Below are 22653 nucleotides of genomic sequence, written 5' to 3' on the forward strand. Positions count from 1 at the left end.
CCATCGGCTAAAAACTCAGCTTCAGTGGACGGGTAGGAGAAGATGCACAGAAAAACCCCTTAGGGGTCCTTGATACTTGCCAACAACAGACTCCCTCGAATACAAGAGCCATTTGAAGAGATTTTTTTTTTTTTTTCAAATTAATATTTACTAGGTATTTTTAAATTGTTTTGACTTGCGTTGGAAATAAATTATAAAAATAAAAAAAATATATTATCTCAATATATTTTTAAATAAAAATATTTTAAAAAATAATTAAGCCTTCCACTGAATTTGAGGTGGATTAATATTCTATTTTTTTAATCAATTTAGTTGTTGGAGGACATATTAATTAATTTAATCAGCTTCAATATTTTACTTGGATTTAACCAGGTCAGTGTTTAAACCGGTTTAGAATCAAATTTCGGATTACAAGTTCACCGGGTCAATTAGCCAGCTAAACAGGAATTAATAACCATGATCAGAACTTTACCATCGAACAGTTATAAATTAAAGGGACTAAAATAAAGCTGACCCTTTCTATACTCTTAGTTCTTGAAAATAAATTCTTTTACGCAAGACTATAAATTTATAACAACGATTAGTTCTTGAAAATAAATTCTTTTACGCGAGACTAAATTTATAACAACGACAGCAACAACAAACAAAAAAAAAAAAAACACCAACGCCTGTCCACCACGTTGCTCAAGTGACAAAGTCTTGCACTCCCGGCAAACTCGAGGTCTTCCTCTTCCTTTCTCTAATTAATTAGATCAGAAAGTAGAATTTCAAAACCTGTCGTTTAAACTGAATCAAACTGTCTAGTGTTGTAACTAATACCTAGAATCTTACATCTTCTACAGATTCTGTTTGGTTGCTGAGAAAATCTAGGAAAAATCAGGTAGAAAATTTGTGGTTAATGCGTGCTTTTACTCTTTATCTTCTTTAAATGAAAAATCCAAACGTGGGTTTCGAAGTTTTGGTTGTTGGATAATGAATTCCTTCGGTTTCTTTGTTTGTCTCGCTTTTTTTTAGCTTTTCTAGTAGCCAAACACAGGGTTAGGGTTGAATTCTTTAAACTGATGTTTCTATTTGGTAGGTTTCAATTAAGATTAGATGGATACTTGTTTACATCTGTGAATTTGACGTTTCCGTTTTAAATCTGAGGTTTTTCTGACTGTTGGAGCTGTCTCTGTGGCCAACTAGATATGTTTGTTGTATGAATTTTATGGTCAATCTATAATCATATAATAATTTGTGAACTGGTTTTTTTTTACTATTTTTAATCTTGATAAGAATTTTGTGTTTTGTTGCTGAGGTTTGAATGTTGTCTGATTTTATAGATACTTTAAAGGAATAATTTTGAGAGATGAGTAGTCAGAAAGGCTTGATATATAGTTTTGTGGCAAAGGGAAATGTGGTGCTAGCAGAGCACACATTGTATTCGGGGAACTTTAGTACCATTGCTGTTCAGTGTTTGCAGAAGCTTCCTTCAAATAGCAGCAAGTACATGTACTCTAGTGACGGGCACACATTTAACTTCCTCATTGATAATGGATTTGGTATTGTTTTGTTCTTAGTGGCTGTTGATGTAGAGTTTAGGTTCTTGCCATAGGGAAATGTGTGCTAAAGATTTTTGTGTTGGGTGTGCAGTTTTTCTCATTGTTGCTGATGAATCAGTTGGGAGGGGTGTGTCTTTTGTGTTTCTTGAGCGAGTGAAGGATGATTTTAATCAGCGGTATGGTGCCAGTATTAAAAATGAGGCGCACCCACTAGCTGATGACGACGACGACGATGACTTGTTTGAAGACCGATTTAGCATTGCCTACAATCTTGACAGAGAATTTGGGTGTGTATGGTACTGTGTATGTCAAATTTTAAGGTTTCTGTTGTTGCATGTTTCATTAACTTTTGATATTCTGTTTTCACGTAACAGGCCAAGACTCAAGGAGCATATGCAGTACTGCATGAACCACCCAGAAGAGATCAGTAAGCTCTCCAAGTTAAAGGCTCAGATAATGGAGGTCAAGGGGATTATGATGGACAACATTGATAAGGTACATGTTTCATGTTTTGTTGAAAGTAATGTTAGTGATAAACATATTCATGTTTAGCATTCAAATACAAAATATACTTTCTGTTCTTTATTTTCTCAGCATCATAATAAGATGGAGATTTTTGCATGAATGGATACTGTTGAGTCTGATTTCTTTTGCATATACTACTAGTGTATTTGTATGAATGTGGTTTTCTTCTCTTCCTTTTGTTTGGTGGTGGGAGGGGACGTGGAATGTGTAAAATTGCTCTGTGTTACTCTATTTGCTTGCTATTCGGTTGATTCTGGACATCAAGGTGTATGTGTATTGACTGCTTATTTGATAGAATGTCAAGAGTGAAGTGAACCTGTCAGATAATCATCTTGATATTATTCCACTCAATCTAATCCACTTTAGGAATGCCATTTCTTAGTGGAAGCCATTGAGGATCATGGCATGTTATCTCTGCATAGGATAACTATCATCAGCACTTCTCTAGTCATAGATGGATTGGCTATTGGTGACTATTGAGAAGGCCTAATTAGAGTTGAACCATCATTTCTCCAATGTTTTAACACACTGTATCATGTTATTATTAGATGGGGCTGAGCATGCAATGAATTCACTTGTTAAATCTACTTAGGGATCAAAATAGGCATCTTCTCAATTGTGTCATTTTCACCTTGAAATTCAAGCATAGATTCCTTACCTGGAGATCAGTAATTTTACCTGGACAAAAGATCTGGTTTGATGTTTGTGGATATAGAATTTTATGTTTGTAAGCATCAATTACATTGTATAATGAAGTATTTGTAGACCACTTTTATAGTTGACATGCAACACAGTGGCTAAGATTGACAACAGCAGTTGCTACTATTATTCGATTGATATTTTCATGTCTGCAAGTTGAGTGGTTTGGAGTTGGTTAAGTTTGTTCATCACCTGGAACAAGTTAAACCACTCTTATACAAAGCTAGTTGATTTATATTCTGTGCAGTAAACTAAGATTGTTTAAATTTCATCTTTAGTCAAGCAGCTAAGAGATTAACAAGTTTTTGTTGAATATGTTGCCTAATTCAATGAATTTCAGGTTTTGGACCGTGGAGAGAGGATTGAACTTTTGGTAGATAAAACAGAGAACCTCTCGTTCCAGGTACATGCTATTCCTTGGTTAGTTCTGAAAGCAATTTTGGGGGACCTTGTAACAATGTGCTTGTGTCCTTGTATGTTATAATGCAGGCTGACAGCTTCCAGAGGCAAGGAAGGGAATTGCGACGGAAGATGTGGCTTCAGAATCTGAAAGTGAAGTTACTCATGGGAGGAACAGTCCTTATCGTGATTGTGATCGTGTGGATGACCATTTGTGGAGGTTTCAAATGTTAGACTGCTGGTGTAGCAAGATGGCTAATGAAGTAGCATTTGCAGTTGCTTTTATAATTTGTTGTACAAAGAAATATTGAGGAGCTCTTCTTATTACCCATACTCAATTCTAAATCTTCTATTCCCTCATCCCCCGCTACTTCTGAAGGCCGAGCAGGGTTTTGGTTTCTCGTCAGCCCACTGCATCTGCTTGACTTGTTCTAGTGGTTCTTGCTTTGGCTTTTCCTCAGAATCCCCACACCGAACGCTAGATGTTGATGAGCATAAGTAGGCGTGAACCCTCTGGTAACCTGCAACCAAGTGCAAGGCCTGATTGATGGTTAGGATCCGATCAGCTATCAGCTCCTCCGATGAGCAAGTCAGCCTTTGGTGATATAATAATATGTATGGGGAATTGCATCGTACGGGTCTTTTATCTTACATTAAATTTTACTGCATGTGTATATGTATACAGGTGAAATAAATCTCCGAATTCCCTTTCATACAAGCCCAATAAGAAAAGAGTCACGAAGAGGTACATGAACTTGCCTTTTTTTCTCGATGATGCCATGCCCGTATTGAATGCACTCAAGCTGCACATAATTGGACTTCAACTTATAGCATGATGACTGTCATATTGAAGAATAATGGGCCGTGTTATAGGCACGCTCGTCATCGGATATCTTACGAATCGGCAGGATGTGAAAAAAGCTACCTCGTCCTTCGATATCTGTGTTTTACTTAGACCAAGCCTAGGATATAGCTAGCATTAAAGTAATTAAACTCGGTTTGTTATATAATCCTGTCCAAAATTCAGGGATTAAGGGTTAGACAGGTTGATTGAGGTTAATGCGTTTCAAATGATATTGATTTGAATATTTTTAAGAAAAAAAAGTTAAATAAAGATTAATCGGTTGATTTCCATTTTTTTTTTGAAGTCGGAACTTGAGTCGATAAGCTGATTTTAATAACATCGGCTATCATATTTCCCATGTGAGTAGAGGTGTGCTCTGGTTAACAGGCAGAAGACGGAAAATTTTTCGCTCACGGAAGGTAAAGACACGCGTTACAGGACAGCCTGCTTCAATTGGTAATGAGTGCCTTTGCTTAGTATAAATAAGCCAATTAGACCTACCATAATTGAAGAATATGCATATTTAATTAAGAAGCAATCATCCATTCTTTGATATCACTATGGTCTTGTAATTCCTCATCATTTTTTTTAGTAATTTACGTTGACTATAAATTAATTAATCATTGCCAACACTAGGTTATTAAATCCAAAACATATACCTAATTAAACATGATTACTTAATTAAAACCTGAAATTGATCGAAAATTCCTTTCATTATTTAATTACAAGACAATAAACTCCTATTTGCATTCTCAAGAATAAAATAAAATAAAAAACCATAAACTCCTATTCGAGTATTAATTAATTAATAACGACTTAACATAACTACTTAATGATATATTTGTAATTATCAAGAATTAATTTTTAATAAACAACATTTTAGCAAATTAAGTAACTAATAACAAAAACAATTGTATCAACCAAGATCAGGTTCCTGAAACATTAATCTATAAGGAATCATATATGATGTATTCTTAAAGTAACCCAAAATGAATTAACGGTATCAACTAACTCCGTTGACTAAGAAAGGCGCGAAGGAGTTCATGATTTTAAAGTTCCTACATATTTTTAATGCTTTATATATATATATATATATCTTCTTTCATCCATTTTCATGTTTTTGCTTTGCTTCTAGAAAATAATTAGCGGGATTGGATGTTAATTAATTTACATCTAATTCATTTGAAACAAAATATGGGAGAGAAAGTGCTCGTGGTTTTTACTATTTTAAATTTTTTTGAAATTTAAGTACCATGACAATTTTGAGTTCCACAACACAAGAACTACTCTTTCTTGACCCGCATAATTCCATTATCCATTTTTTTTTTAAAAAAAAAAACCCCACCACCTAAGGGTGTTTGGGAAAAATAAAGGGGAAACTAAACACATGCCACACTGCGCTAGGCAACGACAACATAACCTGCAAAAGGTTAACAATAACAACAGCAGCAGGCGAGTCTACTAAGAAAAAAAAGTTAAACACCGACCATGAAAAAACAAGAACACAGAAAACAACTAACGCCTATTCAATAGTGCCAGTGGTCTCTTCCTCCTCCATGATCTCTTCCTCCTCTTCAATGTCAGAGCTCTCATCATCGGAAACCACAAGGGTTAGTCTCAAACGCCCACCTGCGCGGTTAGCACGCAAAATATCTCCTTGAGGGATTTTTATCTCCTCAAGCTCAAAACTGTCATTTTCTTCAGTATAATTGAGGTACCTATAAGGCATACCTTTGTTAAACAATCTCAGGCAAGAGATTGGTGGAGGTAACAATCCCTTTATCCTAGTTGAATTCCCAAAAGCCACGTACTTTCTTGCATCCACATTCATGATCTCCTCTTTCTGATCAAAGGTAGCTTCACTCATCACGTCAGAAAGATCAGTCAAGCAAGATGGTGGTGGGGAAGATGAATACGGTAATGTTGCATCTAAAGAGTTGATGGAGGATAAAGAACTCTCTTCAAGAGGAAGGTCAGAAAAGCCATCATCAACATTGGTGGTTTCATTGGTGTTTGAAAAAATTTCATAACCCCATGTTGCCGGTATGGATTGAGACCTCACGAGGGTTGGTGGGTGTGATGGGGACTTCGGCAGGTCTTTCAGGCTAGAGAAACCATTGCCTTCCATAGCTAAAATCGCAAGAAAGTTGATAAAAACAAGAAGGGAATGAAGAAGGATGGAATCACTAACAGGCAAAGGAGTGTTTCTTATAGGCACAGGAGGGGTTAACGCATGAGAGCCAAATCCTTTGCGAGAAGGGACAAAACACATGCAAAAGGACAAGAAATTGTAGTTACATTATTGATTTTTAATGTTAGCACAAACATTTACACTGGAAAAAAAACCAGCAAAACTAGTTTTGAGATGGAAAACGGTTTCAGTTTCTTTCCCTGTTGAGCCCATTGGTCCACTCCCTGCAATGTTAATTAGTGTATTACCACTATCTGTGTTTTTTTGTTTTGTAGCATTTCACACCACCAATTCCTGCATTTTAATTATTACATTACCATATAACAGTTGTTTTTATGCATAATTACCTTTTGTAGCTAACAATCACTCTTAGTTACTGTTTTATATCTATGTATTCCTTAAATCCTAAGTACGTGTTTGATGATGCGAATAAAGATTGTTTTTATCCTTAAAAAAAACATTAAATTAATGATTTTCGATATGTCTTTTTTAATAGTGTTAATTAAGAGTTAAAACAATGCAAGAAAACATCATTTTCCTTTCGAGAATATGTTCAAAATACTTTAAGAAAATCATCGAACAGTATCTACAGACTCCAGAAAAGAATTGCAGCCCATGTAATTTCTGCATTCTTAATAGATGCTGATAACAATGGTAATTAAAACTTCGCATTAAGGCCAACTAAGCACTATCATCACTGTACAAGGTAGTGATTCCAGGGTAAAAATACCTTGTAGAGAGTGGAGACAAAATTAGATAACCCACAACTCGTAGCAATTTTTTCAAACCATGGCATTAAATGATGGTGATGGACTGGTTTTTTATGCCTCTGCCAGCAACCATAACCATGAATGCAGTCAATTAGGTCTGCTTCCATTATCCATTCATGAAAATATTAAACCCTTCGACTGTAGAGGACCACATCTTAGGCCAGTGATCAATCCATGGGAGCAAAATCTTCCTCAAAACCCAGCTAGTTTTGGATCATACGGCGAAGACAATTCTTGCATTTGTTTTAATCTCTTCGAAAACATCGAGAATAAAACATGAATTTATATTTTATCTCTTCAAATCCCTATATCGAGTCAAAGTTGGACCAGCACCATGTGAGTGGCATTTACTCTTTAGGATCCAGATCCTGTATTATTCCTGCAGCTTTGTTTTCGTATCACAATTATCATGTTCTTAAGTTTTCTAAAGTTTTCCACTTGCATGGCTGCAGTAAGTAACTGAATTCAAGACTCGGCTAGTTCCTTCAAGGCGACTAGTCCCCAGCATTTTACTCATCTCTCCATATATGGGGTCCCAGTTTATTTTTATTTTTATTTTTTATCAATTGGGTTCCCAGCTTATAAAACAATTTCCAATCAAGCCCTTTTATATGGAATTATAGTAAAATTTCTTCCTAGGAACCTGTTTGGGAGTTGGCGGCTCTCCTTTTTTATTGTTTTTTTTAAATATGTTTGTTTTAAAAAATACTAAATTGATATATTTTTTAATAATTTTGATGTGTTAATGTTAAAATAAAAAATAAAAATAATTATTTTAATATATTTTTAAATAAAAAATATATTGAAAAAGTAATTTGGACCAGAAAACTAAACACGAACTAAAATACGAAATTCCCTTTAAATTGTTATTTCATTATCGTATAGATAGTTGCCTTTTTTGGAAAAATCTGAATTGGGCAATCAATTTGATTAAATCATAAGTTATGAACACAGTTGAAAATCAATCACTTTGCTTACGTTGGAGTTTCTATTTTTGTAGTAAATCCATGAACGACAGGTGGAATCCAAATCCCCATTCAAGATTCACCAGCGCTAATTTCCCTTTCCTCTTTTGACTTTCCATGTTATTTTCCCATCCTATCCATAGTTCATTCCTGTTTCTTAATCCAATCGAAAGGATAAGGAAAATTAGAAGGAACATCACTGTTCATGTAACGTGTCAGAAACCCACATACCATAGGAATCAAAGCCAGCAAACCACTCAGGGAAAACGTTTATTCAGTCCCCTAGTTTTCGATTTTATATTAGTTTGATGTTCAATATTTTTATAATCATCAATTCCCAGGGTTATGTTAATTATTGTCGAAATACACTTGCAATAGAATAAGAGGAGAATCATATCTGTCCATGATTAATATATATGTTTGTTGTTAACTGGTTTTACACCCTCTAAAAAAAAATCTACTTTTTCAAACAGTAGCGAGAGCTAAGAGACAGTAAATATAACATTAAGATAAAAGAAAATACTAACAAAGTGACCAAATTACAACAAATAAAAAAAATAGAGGAGACAAACGCACCAAACTCTGCTGAAAAAGAGAGGGAAAACCTTCCCCTCCAAGCCCCGCTCGGCATCCTTTTCTTGCTTCTACACGGAGAGTGAGAGAGGGCCTTTCTTTAACCAAAAATCCTTCTCTTAATGTCACTTTCAGTTTGTTCTTGCCTTCATCCTCAACTACTTTACTCTTCAACTCTTTCTTGTTTTTTCTAACCAGCCCATCACTTTACTCTGTTTAACTTGATCCCTTTTTTCTTGCACTTCACTCTTTTCTCTTTGTTACTGACAAAACCCACAGAAAAGAAACCAAATTTGAGTACCCATTTGTGTTTTCTTGAGAAAACCTTGAGAAAGTAACGATGGGAAATTGTTTTACAAGTTCAAAGCAATCGGTGGCAGAGTTGGCTCCTTGTGATTTCAGCAAATCAACCCCAGCCGTCCAATTATACGGTGACCCCACCAGTTCTTTCACTCTCTACCTTCATCTTGCTCTTCTTTACAAGACTAGAGCGCTTCAATTTACACCCACTAATGACCCGATTCCAGTGGTCCAATTCGGGCCTGAAACAGTTTCAGGTTCCCGAGAGATGATGGTTCGGTTCATTGATGTGAAGTTGCCGCAACCGCCGTTGATGGTGGTGGTGGAAGAGGGAGGTGAAACGGCAGCGTTGGTGGTTAAAATGGTGGCGATGCAACATAGGAGTGTGGTGTGGCATTTGGAGAGGATGGTGTGGTGGAGTGAGGATTTGGTGACACGTGGTGGGAGGAGGAATGGTGATCCGACTATGGGGAGTGCGAGGATGGAGGTGAGGAAGTTTGGGAAGAGTTATTCACAGTTGCTAGAGATCATGGTTGAGCACGCGCAGATGGAGGAGCGTGTGGTTTTTCCACTCCTCGAAACGGCTGACAGAGGTAAGGTCTCGTGTTCAAGCTACGTCCGTACACATGGTCAATGAGATATGTTCACCAGTGTCGAGAATTTATTGATTTGTTTTTAATATAATGTATTCATGCGGGGTTTTCGGAAAAAGAAATTTAATTTTTTCTTGAGACAAATTTTATTAAAATTTTCTTAATACAATTTATAATTACAGGATTCTTTTTAAAATCATTCAAAAAATAATTTAATCTTGATTGACGTGCATGCTGTTTCGGAGTACATCCTTTATCATTGAACCAACAATAAGCTTATGATCTGCAAATTGAATGTTATGATGCAGGGCTGTGTAAAGCTGCAAATGAGGAGCATGGAAGGGACCTTCCCATCATGAATGGGATCAGAGAAGACATGAAATCAATTGGAGTTCTAGACACTGGGAGCAATGACTACGGAGAGGCTCTTCGAAACCTTTCCACTCGGCTCAAATCGTTGCTGGTATAAATCTCATCACTTTTTAATTTTTGGCTTTAAGAGTCTCAGAAAATTGGCCCATCTATGCAGTGTAGTGCAAGCCAAATTTACTGCCACAACTACAAGTTCCTTGGTTTTATCAGTGCTACAGGGCTACTCAGGCTGTTATAATGTGTGTCTGTGTCTGTTTGAGATTTTTCTCGTGTTCCTTTTTCGAATAAGGTGTCTTGAGCTCTGTATATATCTTGAATAATTTGAATGATTCCATTGTGCTGATAGGAACATAGTAAAGAGCACTTCCAGGAGGAGGAGCGAGATGTATTACCATTGATGGAGGCTCTGGAACTGGGCAAAGATCAGCAACTGAGGGTATTGGAGCAATGTATTGATGTGATGCAAGGGACTCACTCGCATTTGTTGAGCTTTTATATTGAAGGTCTTCTCCCTCGAGACGCCATGCAGTACCTGGATTTGATTACAAGGTGCAAAGAGGAAAAACTCGTGGCCTCCATGCTTCGCAGGATTATTGAGTAGGGTGCAGAAGTAGCTACATTGGTATGGTACGTAGAGTGGAATGCTGGTTTTTTCTTAATGTTGATAGAGATAAAAAGAAGTCGTGTGCTCTTATATAGCTGAAGCAAAAGCTATTTGTTTTGTGGCATGTACGGCCAGTGGTGCCATTTCGAAACTGTTATTTGTAAGCAATGGAACTTTGTCATGGAATGCTAGAAAGATTACTTGGCAGAAAACACATTACAGTCAAGATTCATTTCACCGATGGACTCATTGGCATACTTCTTGCTTCTCAAACCTGTCGAATCAGAATTGCTTCACCTCATCGATTACCCGTGGCCATGGTCTGTAGAACACCTCGTCTGCAGAGTTCATTTATCCCTTTGAGAACTTATTCAGTGAGGTGGAATTTCATGTTTATGGACTTGGTAAGTCTATGATCAAACTGACTTCCAAATACCGATATCTGGTGTGATTTTGGTGAGGTGAAGGTTGATTGTTTGTTGTCTTTTAAAGGGTAGAAGGCAGGACATTTGTAATTTGCGATTGCTATACGTCTGCTTAATCTCTTATGTGTTTCGAAATAAAAAATGGTGTGACTTGATTTGATGTGAACAGCAAGAGGTATTTCTATATCTTTGATGAAGAACTTGTGGGATTCTTTTCCCCACTCGTTAATCTGGGCTTCTTTCTTTTTTTCAAAACAATATTATTTTATTAAAAAAAAACTTTTTGATATGATCGAGTTTTGTAAAATCAAGTACATCACAGACCATCTCATTAAATTATCTAAATTTAGTTAGTTAAATATCAAAACTAATTTAAATTAAAATATATCATTCAAGCCCATAATTAAAATTCACCAGATCAACCTACCATAGTATCCGGTTTTAATAAACGGTTGCAAGTGAAAATGTAACCGGTCTTCTCCAAAAGATGTAATTAGCCTCCGTTCTTAGAAAAAAGAAGAAGAAGAAACATTATTCTAACTATCTTTTCATTTTTTAGACCCAAGTCCTAGCCCAAGACTGAAACATCCTCCCTCTCAATTCTGGCGGGAGCCAAACGCCGTTGTCGGAGAAAGGGAAGTGGTTTACTTCTAGTGGCGGCTAAAGGACTTTCTCTATACATAATGGGGTCTGAATCAACTCTCCCCGAGTGGGCTCAAAGCCTTGCATTATGGGTATAGATGAAGCTGGTCGTGTTCCAGTTCTTGGCACTTTATTACTCGTACTTGTTTTGCTTCACATTTCTTTACAATCCCTTTCTGGGTTTTCTTTTCTTGTTTTCATTTGATTCTTGAAGTTTTTTTTTGGTGGGGTTAATTGTTTGTCTTTTCTCAGAACCTATGGTGTACGGATGCTTGTGCTGTGCTTGCTCATATGAGAAGACTCTCTACCCTCAACTTTGCAGGTTTTGATTTCTTCAACTTAATTTTGATCTGGGTTTTGTCTACTTTCTTGTGAAGGTTTTGTCTTTTTTTTTTTTTTTAATTAGTTCAAATTTCCTTTTGAACTGGAGCTAGAATGATGGTATGTGATGGTGGTTAATAGAATTTTTGTAAAACGTGCCATGTTTAGCCAAAAGAATATTATTTGCTTCATCTTTATATTTGAAAGTTTGGATCTTTATCAACAATGGCTATCATTAGCTGCTAGTACCCCTCAATTATGTAGACTAGAGCTTGAATAATGGAAAAGTTTTTATTTAGATTTTTATCAGAGCTTGAAAAATGGTATGCGATGCTGAATGGAATTTGGGTTGCAAAATGTTGTATTGAAGTTAAAAGAAGGATTGCATTTTAGCTTTTTTTTCGAGAGTTCGGTATTATTTTTTTTTATCAACAATAGCAATTGTAAGCTACTTGCGCCCTTTCAATACATGGCTTCAGATATGTATGGTTTTTTTTGGAAAAAAAACGATGATTCTATTTTGTTGTTTTGTTGCTTGTCGATTCAAAGACTTTAAAATAAGAGAAAAGGGAGGGGTGATTTTGAAAATCTAAAGGCTAATGAATCAATTGGATGGGCTGTTGATGTTATTGATCCGAGGGAGCTCTCGGCTAAAATGCTTAAGAAGTAAGTAGCTAATGTAATTAGATTTCTTCTGGTGTTCTTTGACTTTTTGGTAACTAAATGTTTTTCTTATCTTTTCTCTCTAGGAATAAGATAAACCTGAATGAAATATCACAGGATTCTGCTAGTGGCCTTGCGAATAGGGTGCTAAACATGGGAGTTCTTTTAACCGAGGTAAGACTTTTTCTGACTTAGAAGAGACGGGCTTTTCCCTAAAAGCATGTTTATCCAAATTCATTGTATCTCACTCTTCTCAACTAAACCTTAACATCTAATAAGATGTGTCAGTTATATAGATAATTTCCTCTATTCCTTAGAACTCATGTGCATAAGATCTTGGATAAAACATATGATTCTGTGTCAACCTTGTTTATCTGCTCTTTGACTTGCTTTGGCATCACTATCATTAAATAATGCTGCTATAGAAGTTAAAATGCTTACACGTTCACATGATTGGGTTTCAGATTTATGTGGATACAGTGGGAGATCCTGATAAATATAGAATAAAACTGTCTGAAAGTTTTCCTTTTGTCAAGTTTGTTGTTGCAAAGAAGGCTGGTAGTCTTTATCCAGTTGTGAGTGGAGCAATTATTGTTGCAAAGGTAGTGATTTCCCACCCATTTGATTCCCTTAATTTGTTCTTGCCAATATGTTTATCTTCTGTTCAACCGAGGAGGTTACAAGAGATTGGACCTTGTGAGGATGGGTACTTGATGAAACAGCTTAAAACATGGCTAGGAATTTTGGATCTGGATACCCTGGAGGTTAGCATTGCTTATTCTTCTCTTTGACGTGCAATATAACCTTCACCCTCTAAATTTTTTCTGTTTGTCTGTTGAATCTAGTTTTATTGTTGCGTGCAAATCCTGAAACTAAAGCTTGGTTGGAACAAACACGAACACTCAGTATTTGGATTCCCAACACTGTTCCGCTTCAGTTGGGGTACATGCACACCCTATTCCAAGAACATGGTTGACGTCTTGGGTCAATTATCGGTCCTTTCTTTACTTTCCCATAGCAATACCCTTCTTCTGCAGCTGCATCATTGTGCTGCGTGATGTGAGGTGCTATGTAACTCTAAAACCGAAGACAGGAACTAACTTATCTCAGCTTTTTTTAATGAGATGGGTAATATCACTTCTTTGTTCAGTCATAACTGCATCCAGGGAATGTTTTAGGGGTGAGGTCAATTTGAATGATCTATGATTATTGGGGCCTTGTTCATCCTTGGACTGGAGGAGAGTCTGAGGTTTATAGCCATACGTGTAACCTGCTAGTATAAAAGTTTGATGGACCCCCTTCAAAATAAATGTTGCTTCACAATTCCTTGCTTCTTTTTCTCTTTTGCATGAGATGCCAAAACAGGCACAAAACTTTAGTCAGTTGTCTTTGAAGGGTGCACTCCATGTTACTCGCTCATGAATATGGTCCACTTTGTAGAAAGCAGGATTGATTCTTGTATTTTCATGGGTGCCATTTGCAGTCTGAGCTGTGTGGAATTTAACAATACCTCATTTTACTGTTTTCTTTGCAATCCATTCCACAAGAAGAAAACGGTAAAGATATTGAATGTGTCATGCTTTGCTGCATTTTTCCTTTTTATTTTTAAGCAGAGAATTGGATAAATTAGTGGAAGATGGTTCTAGTAGTAGCAGTCAGAAGCGGCAACTAAAATCAAGCAGTTTTGGTGTCACAACGTCCAAGAGGAAAAGTGAGGAAACTGAATCTAGTGGTAAAAGCCGCTGCAACTTTTTCCATACTCGCAAACTTGTGCAACTTACTAATTTAGCAATGAAGTTTGGTTGCTGTTTTATTCCATACCTACAGTAACTATTGCTTACCTTCATATAAATGAATCGAAGAACTATCCCAGCATGCATCTCTTACAGAAGTTTAACTGAATATATAGTATGCAGATTCTAGAATGTAGCCTGATGGTTAAGGATGAATTTTAACCTGGAAATATCATGGGAATTTTTAAAAAGAGGCCTTCAGAAATTATGTTTTTTTAGTCGTGCATATCAACTGTTTTCTTTAAACGCAGAGGGGAGGTCTGTTTCCATTCAACTATCCAGGACTACCTCAGAGTTAGGTGAGAAACAGGCTATTTACACTTGGACTCTGACGGTGCTGGATGTTTCTGGCCCTTGAGCAGCAAACTTGGGTGTGATTGCTACACGAGCTAATTGCAAGCACATTGACTTAACATGATGTACAAAGTGCACAAACACAGACTTGTATATTACTGTAAGGCAGGCTCCAAACACAACCCGAAACTGAGTGACAAATACCATTATTTTTAGCGTAATGGGTCATTCTACACTTAGCTTAATGTACAATGAGAGCAACAAAGGTGGTTGTAATCAATGTAGGCACGATGCAGTTCACTTGGCGGCTGCCAGCATTGTGGTGGTTGTTTGGTCGGTGATTAGCTGCAGCACCTGCTATGACAACCGGGACGACTGCTCCACCTCCTTGTGCTTCGCCAGCACCATTTGCATCGTCAGCTGCCCCAGTTGCTCCACCACCATGTGCACGTCCATGAGCTGAGCCGCCATGTGCAAATTTGCTGCTGTGTACTATGCCACTTCTTTCGTTAGAATCATCGTCAATGCTACCGATGCCATGTTCATGTGTGCCTGCAGCTCCCAGATTATTCTCCTGCAAAGTATCTGTCCTGGATCTCCCTTGGCAAAAAAAAAAAAACAAAAAAAAAAGTCCACATTGAGTGAGTTAATCCAAATGAACCCATATCAACGTGTGTCATTTTGATTATTTTTTAAAAATTAAATAGAGCTTTAACTAGAATAATTAAATCATAAATTAATATGTTATGTAATTTAAAGTTAGCTTATCAATTTCTACTTAGTTTTTAAATCTAAACCGAGATAGATATGCAGTCCACCAAACCATGTTCAGCAACAATTTTTTGTGTAACTTATACGTGGCTAGCAAAAAAGATTACAAACTTCTTATTCATCGTTTGCTAATCATGATATTGTCGTGCAGGCATCGTTTCTTATTCTTACAGAGGTGAGAGTATACCAAAAACAGGAAATTTCTTATAGAGAATTTTCGAGGAAATTTCTTATAGTAAAGTTTGCACCATTTAATGTTTGATTCTATACTGCCTTGAAATTATCAAAAAGAGAGCTTTAAAAGGTGTCTGATTCTCCCTTTTTTATTTTTGTTTGTTCATGCATTTGACTAATCACTACTGCAAGATCCTTTCCTTCATTCAATTCCTAACTGATACTTCGGTTGATTGACAGAGAGGGAATTCTATAAGAATAATTTTTGAGAAAGTAGATTACTTTCTATGTTAAATTATTTGGGAAATAGTGTTTTTGGGTTATTGAATCTTTTATAAAAAAATAATAATAATGTTTTTTAAAATAATAATACCAGTTATTAATTTTTGAGAAGATAGATTACTTTTAATTCTTTACTCTATCCCGACTTGAAAGATAGATAATGTGTATATTATTTCAAAACTAAGTTCGAAAAGAATGATCTTTCTTGCTTGACTGTGGCATGAAGAAACGAGTTGAAAAGGGTTTTCCAATGTTTAAAGTTCACGATGAAAGATTAGATTACAAGATTTAACAAGGTTTTCGTAATTAGCATGGAATACTTAAATATAAATAAATCCATAACTTGAATAGAGTAAACTTAATTTTCATTTATTTTATTATTAACAGTTCAAATTATACTTTTTTTAAAAAAAGAAGAGAGGGTGAAATCCGAGAAGTAATATAGAATGGAAAAGGTATAGCCAAAACGTTCATACCACACAAAAGGTGATGAACAACGAACTCCAGAATAATTTAATTAAAATTGCAATGTATAGCCATCCACCCTTTCTCCTCTTTATTATTTATGTTTTTTTATTGGCTAATTTTCCAAAATAATTCAGAAAAAAAAAACACCCTTCCTATAATCAGACGACCAAGTATTATTAGCAAAGAAATTAATAATTGGTGCTTGTGTTTCTCCTCAAACCCACCTGCTCAAGCATCAGCTTTCATGGACACCGGCGTTTTCTGGCTCGTCTTAGAGCCCTTAATCTACTACCTCTCTACTCGAACGAAAAACAAAAACAGCGACTCAAGAAATTCTCTTCTTTTTGGAAGGCTACTAATAAAAAAATATATAAACTCTGCTCTCCTCGAAAGAAGGATACCTGGAAGGAAGGGCTTATCGTCGAGTGGTGTTGAAGATGCAGACAGGCATAAGCTGGTGATCACGAGGAGTCCAAGGAGGAATCCCATCTTCCCTTTGTATTGCATGAAAGGTGCTTGTAGAGCTCTAGCTTCTCTGTAACCTCCCTGTGGAACTTCATCCTCTCTCTTTCTAGGTAGACCACCTAGCATATATTGTAGGGCTGTCTTAAAAGTGTTTAAAAAAAGTGTGAAGTTTTTTTATTTTATTTTAAATTGATATATTTTTATTAAAATGAAAAATATTAAAAAAGTAACTATTACTATATTTTTAAATACACACCGTTTGAAAATCTGAATTTTTTATGTTTTTAAATATTTTTTTTTTTAAATAAATTCAAAAAAAATTACCTCAATTATATTTATAAGCACCCTCAAAAACGAGGAGCGAGGAGACAAATGTGAAACCTTGCTTTATCTTTTTATCACCAAACCAAACCCAAGTGGGCATGGATTCCTAGGCATCGAATGTCTTCCACTCGAGTCTTTCAAACAGAGACTTGCCTTGTTCTCTCTCCATGGTATCTTTCCAGGCCACTAGATTGCGGTGGAGATGAGGTTTCTTCTTCTTCTTCTCCTCCTCCTCTTCTGTTGCTTTTGATGGGTACATGGTATTATCCTGGTTGTTTTAGCCATCAGATTTTGTGTACTTTTGGAAGTTCTGAGGCGCACGCAATTTCCACTTATTAAAGCCTTTTGTTTTCTTGGCACTGCTTTCTTTTTTAATAATTGATCCGTGCTTGGAGACTGGAAGAAGCAATGCAAGCACCTAGTGCTGCTGGGCCAACATTAGCTCAATGGGCCCGCCTATATCAATTATCCTTTATTAAACCAATATACTTTTGTATGTATTAATTATTGGTGATGATCGGATGAGCTTGAATATATAAAGGATTAAGATAATATAATCTAAAATATTTTAAGAAAAACAAGAAACAAATTTATCTATTAAACCTACATCAACTGTGTAAAGTAGTTCAAATATTGGATCTATTTAAATAAATATAAAATATTGATTCTTTCATCATAATTCCATCAACTCTTCTCTTTTTTTAATCAAATATTAAACAATATTGACATAAAAAATCATTTGTTTTGAATAACCCATATAAATGAGTTTTCAGGCCCAATACCCCTTGAGTCCAATCTGAATGAAGCCCACTGAGACTGCCTTCTACGTGTCCAACCTAGATCAAGAATGTACCGAAACAAGCAACCAAACACACCCTAAATCCAAAAACCCTAGCAACTCACACGTATAAATACTCCCTGCAAGCCGAATATCTTCGTTTCGCTAAGCCCTGGTTGCTCTTAATCTGTGACTTCATAACCCTAGAGATATAATCTCTGATCTATCAACATGGTAACAATGTCCAAACCACTATCCTTTAAATTTTCCAGGCTTCCAAACGGTTGTCTACAATGTTTTCATTCATTGATCTGTGGGTTTTTTTTTTATTGTAGGCCGTTTCATTCATTGATCTGTGGGTTTTTTTTCTTTTTTTTGTAGGCACCAAAGAAGGAGAAGGCTCCTCCTCCGTCTTCAAAGCCAGCAAAATCCGGGGGTGGCAAGCAGAAGAAGAAGGTACAACAAATCACAGGCTCCTCTTTTTTTTTGGTTATTTAGTGTGTTAAGCCTTGAATGATTTTCTTTTGTTGGTGTTATTGCATATGAGAAAAAAAGAGAAGACTTTGCTAGGGAATTTTGATACTGGTGATTCGGTGCTAATGGCATAGCTGGCGTAGTGTTTTTTCTTGTTCTGATTTGCTGGGGTTTTATGTGCAGAAATGGAGCAAGGGAAAGCAAAAGGAGAAGGTGAACAACATGGTTTTGTTTGATCAAGCTACATACGATAAGCTACTTTCTGAAGCTCCAAAGTATAAGCTTATCACTCCTTCTGTCTTGTCTGACAGATTGAGGGTATGTTCCTTCTGCCCGTCACCACTTTTCTCACATGCTGTTAGTCTTAATTGTTCACATTAGCCTTTATGCTCTGTGTTTTTAGTATAGGCATTTTTTTGATTGAGAATGAATCTTGTGTTGTTTTTGGAAATTGCATATTTAATTTGGATCCGCTGGCATTGAGCTTCTATTGTGCTGAGATAGATTGGTGCGTTTCACAAGAGGCACATCTTGCTCCAAAAAGCTTTTGATTTGATGTTTTCTTGTGTTTCGCGAAGGTTAGGTTAACATCAAAATGTGGATACCTATTAGGATACTATGAAGTTACATAATCTTTTGTTGAATTCCTTGTCTTCTGGCATACAAAACATCCTACAATTGAAGTTTTATTTTTACCTGCAACACTTTTCTTTGAAGGGAAATTTAAGAAGATTAGCCTGAGATTATTCATCAACGTCTCATTCTAATTCAATGTGATATCATAACCAGCCATTTCTGATCCATCATGTGTACCTTCATTTCAAAATGATCTAGATTCCTGCCTCTGAGCCAGGATGCTCTTCTTTCTTTATTTTTTGTCCTTCCACTAAATTATGATGATCTGGTGTCTTCTTGGTGCCTTGCATTTATTGCCACTAGGCACTGGTTATATTGACAGGTTTGTTTTATAACTGAATTTCAGATTAGTGGCTCTCTTGCACGCAAAGCTATCAAGGATTTAATGGCCAGAGGATCTATTAGAATGGTCTCTTCACATGCCAGCCAACAGATCTACACTAGGGCTACCAACACCTAAGAGACAGAATCTTAGCATTCTCCATGTTATAGAGAGGAAGCTAGTTCCATTTTTGTTTCTTTATCATTTCTCTCCACCAGTTATATGTTGGAAATGAAGTTTTGATATGTTTATTTCTTACATTGCAGAACTTAATTTCATGCTTAAATTCTCGTACATTAGCAATACTTTTACTGACGTGGGTTCTCTTTTTCTTGTTTAGACCTTCAACAGATCAATCTTTTTATGTTCTCCAAATCGAGGGCTTTAACATTATATTTTTAGGATCCAATCTTTTTCCAGTTTAGACCTAAATTAGGAATTATGCAGGTTTAGGATCCCTGTTCTTTATATTTTTAAATAACTTGATATTGGGGAATGATTGCATGCCTTGCCTGCAGAGTAGTTTTGGAAACTTCATCAAAAGCCTTTCGAGCTAGATCCCTGCTTGTTTTGGTAGGGGGTTTTTGGCATTACTCTTGAATTTTTAGGTGCTCTTAAAAAAAATTTGATTTGAAAAAAAATATTAAATTAATATCTTTTAAAGTGGATTTTAATTTTTCTAACCGTGCAGTGTACTCAATCAAAAACATAAAATTGAACTATTTATTGCGACGTACACTTAAATTAAACTTAGGCACCTTCTTTAGCTTGAACTTCGACTTAGGTTTCGACTTCAGCCTCGGCATCGTTCTCTCTTTCTTATTCTTCATCCGAATCCTATTTCTTTTCTTCCTCCTTGGAGCTCCCGAACCGGATGGTTTAGTTGTTCGTGGGGTTTGCCTATATGCATGTATTTTCTTTCTTCTCTAACGGTGAAAATAGAGCCGTTTAAGCCACGAAGTGCCCTCTCTTAAAAACTTTGCCTATCGGGCTAGATAAACTTACCTTTCTCTGCCCTAGGCATGTTCCATTAAAGTAGGTTTAGGGAGGGTAAGCCATGTCAGGACGAGACATCACCATTCCTGGATCAGGCCTATCTTTGCCGCTGTCCAATCCCATGTCTACTTCATCCAATTCCCTGTCTACTGAAAGCAGGAACCATCTAATTGCAATTCCAGAGGCATATCCTTAGGAACTGATTGACCGAGGTCTTACCCTTAGCCTTAAAGAGTGAAGCCCGGTAAAGCCCTATCACGCTCATCTCTTCCTTCCATTTAAACAGGCAATTGCCCACGTTCAAGCTTAAAGTCTAGTCGTATTTATTCCTTATTCTTCTTCCGCCATACCCATGAGTCATTCACTACCTAAAGAGATTGGAGAATAGTAACTAAGATAAGAGTCCTGTTTTACTATATTTATTCAGGACAACTTGGTTAAGAATTATTTTTAAAATGGTGGTGTTTTGGTTTTTTATTTTAAATAAGGAAATTGGTTAGGGTTGATTTGATGGGATTTAGACTGGGTTTGGTCTAGGTTACTGAGAAGTGAGGACTTAAAAAAAATGATTAAATTTAAAAAATGCAGCCTAATTTAATTTCTAAGTTTTGAATTTATCGAAACTCATCAGATAGGTAGACTGGGTATAAGGTATATACCTTTTAAATTCAAAATCAATTGGCACCCGAAAGAGAGAGAATGGGTGTGTTTGTTTTGCACCTGTTTTTGCATTTATAAAAAACAGAGTGTAAAAACTATGTTTTATATTGTAAGATTGAAACGTAGTTTTTGTGTTTTATATCATAAGATTCAAATGCAGTTTTTATGAATTAGTTTTTATATAATTTTTAATTAAATTTTGTAAAACATTGTTTATTTTTCTGTTTTAAAAGTGTTATTAAAAAATTTGATAATTTTTTTATTTTTTATTTCAAATTAATATTTTTTTAATGTTTTTAAATCATTTTAATAAGCTGATATTAAAAATAATTTTTTAAAAATAAAAATGTATTATTTTAATACGTTACTAAATAAAAAAATATTTTTAAAGGCAAATGTAATTACATAATTAATAAAAAATTTATTCATTTTTTTTGTTATACATAAAACTCAATTATAATTTTTATTAAATATATATTTAAATTCAACTAACTACATTTAATCATATTTTTTAAAATTTATTTTTTTCTCAGATCATAAATACAAATGGCTATCTCAAAAACAAAAACACTCCTAATCCTCGTCTGTCTGCCAGACTTCTTAAAAGTTGGAAATTAGAAGACTCCCGCCTAAATTCTGTCAGATTTCCCGCCCTTTATTTTTTCAAGAACTCTTTACAAAAAAAATCCCTTCTCTTTTACAAGTTGTTCCGCAGACACAGAAACATCCATACGCTTGTTTATGATCTTCTAGGTAAGTCTCTTTACTTCATTCGAAAGATTCGTTTCTTTTTCATCGTTTCTTTTCTCTCGCCTTTGAAGATCAATTTGATCTCTCAACAGTCTAGTTTTAGCGTTGTCGATCCACATGTTGCTGTTGTGATTTTCCTCAGAAATTAGTAACTGGGTTGTTTGTTAGTTATCTTTACATCTCAGAACATGGATACATCGAGCCCTTCAATTTTTGTCAACGGGGAGTCATTGCCTCTGTACATTGGGAAAAGGGTTCGAGCTGTGGTTCAAGTCATTCAATGTGATGGTGCAGACACGACTGCAAAATCTACAGATGAACATCAGTTGATTATAAAAGGGTTGCCTGTTATCCCTCCTTTGAAATTTGTTGAAGTGATTGGTATTGCTGATGGCAATCAGTCAGTCCATGCCGAAACATGGACCAACTTCGGCGACGCGTTTGGTACGACTTTCTAGTTACTGGCCAATCTTTCTTGGTCTCTTTGCTGTTAGCGATTGAATCGTAGCCCGGGTTTGCATCATTTAAGGATTAAGAACATGTTTTTTTTTTTTGTTTGTTGCAGATGCTGCTTCGTACAATCAATTGTGCAAACTTGCAAACGGAGAATTCAAAGCTTTATTTCTTTAGGGAGTTGCATTGTGCCTGCTTACTAGTGGGCAAGCAATGGTTTGTTTCTATGGAAAGTTGTAATATTTTAGACCAGGGTTATTGTGGGTTTGTGATTAAGAAAAAAACTATCTTGAGTGTCGTGGCATGTATTAGCTTGAAACTGCATCATTTGCTCAGGTGGTTCATGTTGTCTGTTCTGATAATGCAAACCGACTCTTTTATATAAATCAAGTGAACTTGGCATCAGTCCAGTCTTTTTGTTTGGCTTTTGTGATGATTTATTTTGTTATCAAGATTCAAAGAGGAAAGGGCTGGATTACTGGAATTCCCTTTAGAGATGCTAATTAGAATATTAATTACATGTAGATCACTTTCATATGGCAATTTTTTTATATTCTATTCATTCCAATCAGTACATGAAGTGGTC

General features: G+C 35.8%; 6 protein-coding genes across 24 annotated transcripts; 5 read left to right on the top strand and 1 right to left on the bottom strand.

Moving 5' to 3' along the window:
• The first annotated feature begins 604 nt into the window (after positions 1–604).
• Positions 605–3882, top strand: LOC105125442 (vesicle-associated membrane protein 727-like). Of its 3 annotated transcripts, XM_011025881.1 has the most exons (7): positions 610–721; positions 843–880; positions 1323–1541; positions 1633–1828; positions 1916–2036; positions 3106–3168; positions 3255–3882. In XM_011025881.1, the coding sequence occupies exons 3-7, from the start codon at positions 1349–1351 to the stop codon at positions 3396–3398; spliced, it is 717 nt and encodes a 238-aa protein (XP_011024183.1). In that variant the 5' UTR covers positions 610–721; positions 843–880; positions 1323–1348; the 3' UTR covers positions 3399–3882. The 3 variants fall into 3 exon arrangements, with proteins under 3 accessions (XP_011024182.1, XP_011024183.1, XP_011024184.1); XM_011025880.1 differs by lacking the exon at positions 843–880 and having other exon boundaries at positions 605–721; XM_011025882.1 differs by lacking the exon at positions 843–880 and having other exon boundaries at positions 613–755.
• A 4593-nt stretch (positions 3883–8475) lies between these two features.
• On the top strand, positions 8476–11038 carry LOC105125443 (uncharacterized). The gene is made up of 3 exons (XM_011025883.1): positions 8476–9400; positions 9709–9863; positions 10119–11038. Exons 1-3 carry the CDS (start codon positions 8848–8850, stop codon positions 10371–10373), a joined length of 963 nt encoding a protein of 320 aa, XP_011024185.1. The 5' UTR covers positions 8476–8847; the 3' UTR covers positions 10374–11038.
• A 119-nt stretch (positions 11039–11157) lies between these two features.
• On the top strand, positions 11158–18669 carry LOC105125449 (ribonuclease H2 subunit A-like). Of its 16 annotated transcripts, none has more exons than XM_011025899.1 (6): positions 11159–11550; positions 11696–11765; positions 12514–12601; positions 12892–13029; positions 14472–14520; positions 14736–15059. In XM_011025899.1, exons 1-5 carry the CDS (start codon positions 11532–11534, stop codon positions 14517–14519), a joined length of 363 nt encoding a protein of 120 aa, XP_011024201.1. In that variant the 5' UTR covers positions 11159–11531; the 3' UTR covers position 14520; positions 14736–15059. The 16 variants fall into 16 exon arrangements, 10 of the variants coding, with proteins under 10 accessions (XP_011024198.1, XP_011024201.1, XP_011024200.1 ...); XR_842241.1 differs by lacking the exons at positions 14472–14520; positions 14736–15059 and adding exons at positions 13273–13555; positions 18659–18669 and having other exon boundaries at positions 11167–11550; positions 12892–13191; XR_842238.1 differs by adding an exon at positions 13273–14159 and having other exon boundaries at positions 11167–11550; positions 12892–13191; positions 14472–15057.
• Positions 14641–16832, bottom strand: LOC105125448 (uncharacterized). 2 transcript variants are annotated; one of them, XM_011025890.1, is made up of 2 exons: positions 16611–16832; positions 14641–15099 (listed from the first exon to the last, which is right to left on the bottom strand). In XM_011025890.1, exons 1-2 carry the CDS (start codon positions 16798–16800, stop codon positions 14756–14758), a joined length of 534 nt encoding a protein of 177 aa, XP_011024192.1. In that variant the 5' UTR covers positions 16801–16832; the 3' UTR covers positions 14641–14755. The 2 variants fall into 2 exon arrangements, with proteins under 2 accessions (XP_011024192.1, XP_011024191.1); XM_011025889.1 differs by having other exon boundaries at positions 14641–15114; positions 16611–16829.
• Positions 17901–19583, top strand: LOC105125446 (40S ribosomal protein S25-like). Its single transcript, XM_011025888.1, has 4 exons — positions 17901–18010; positions 18158–18232; positions 18434–18568; positions 19233–19583. Exons 1-4 carry the CDS (start codon positions 18008–18010, stop codon positions 19344–19346), a joined length of 327 nt encoding a protein of 108 aa, XP_011024190.1. The 5' UTR covers positions 17901–18007; the 3' UTR covers positions 19347–19583.
• A 1842-nt stretch (positions 19584–21425) lies between these two features.
• On the top strand, positions 21426–22488 carry LOC105125445 (replication protein A 14 kDa subunit B-like). The gene is made up of 3 exons (XM_011025887.1): positions 21426–21617; positions 21783–22058; positions 22180–22488. Exons 2-3 carry the CDS (start codon positions 21803–21805, stop codon positions 22242–22244), a joined length of 321 nt encoding a protein of 106 aa, XP_011024189.1. The 5' UTR covers positions 21426–21617; positions 21783–21802; the 3' UTR covers positions 22245–22488.
• Positions 22489–22653: the final 165 nt, after the last annotated feature.

Source organism: Populus euphratica, unplaced genomic scaffold, assembly GCF_000495115.2.
Source record: "Populus euphratica unplaced genomic scaffold, PopEup_1.0 scaffold22.1, whole genome shotgun sequence".
NCBI lineage: Eukaryota > Viridiplantae > Streptophyta > Magnoliopsida > Malpighiales > Salicaceae > Populus > Populus euphratica.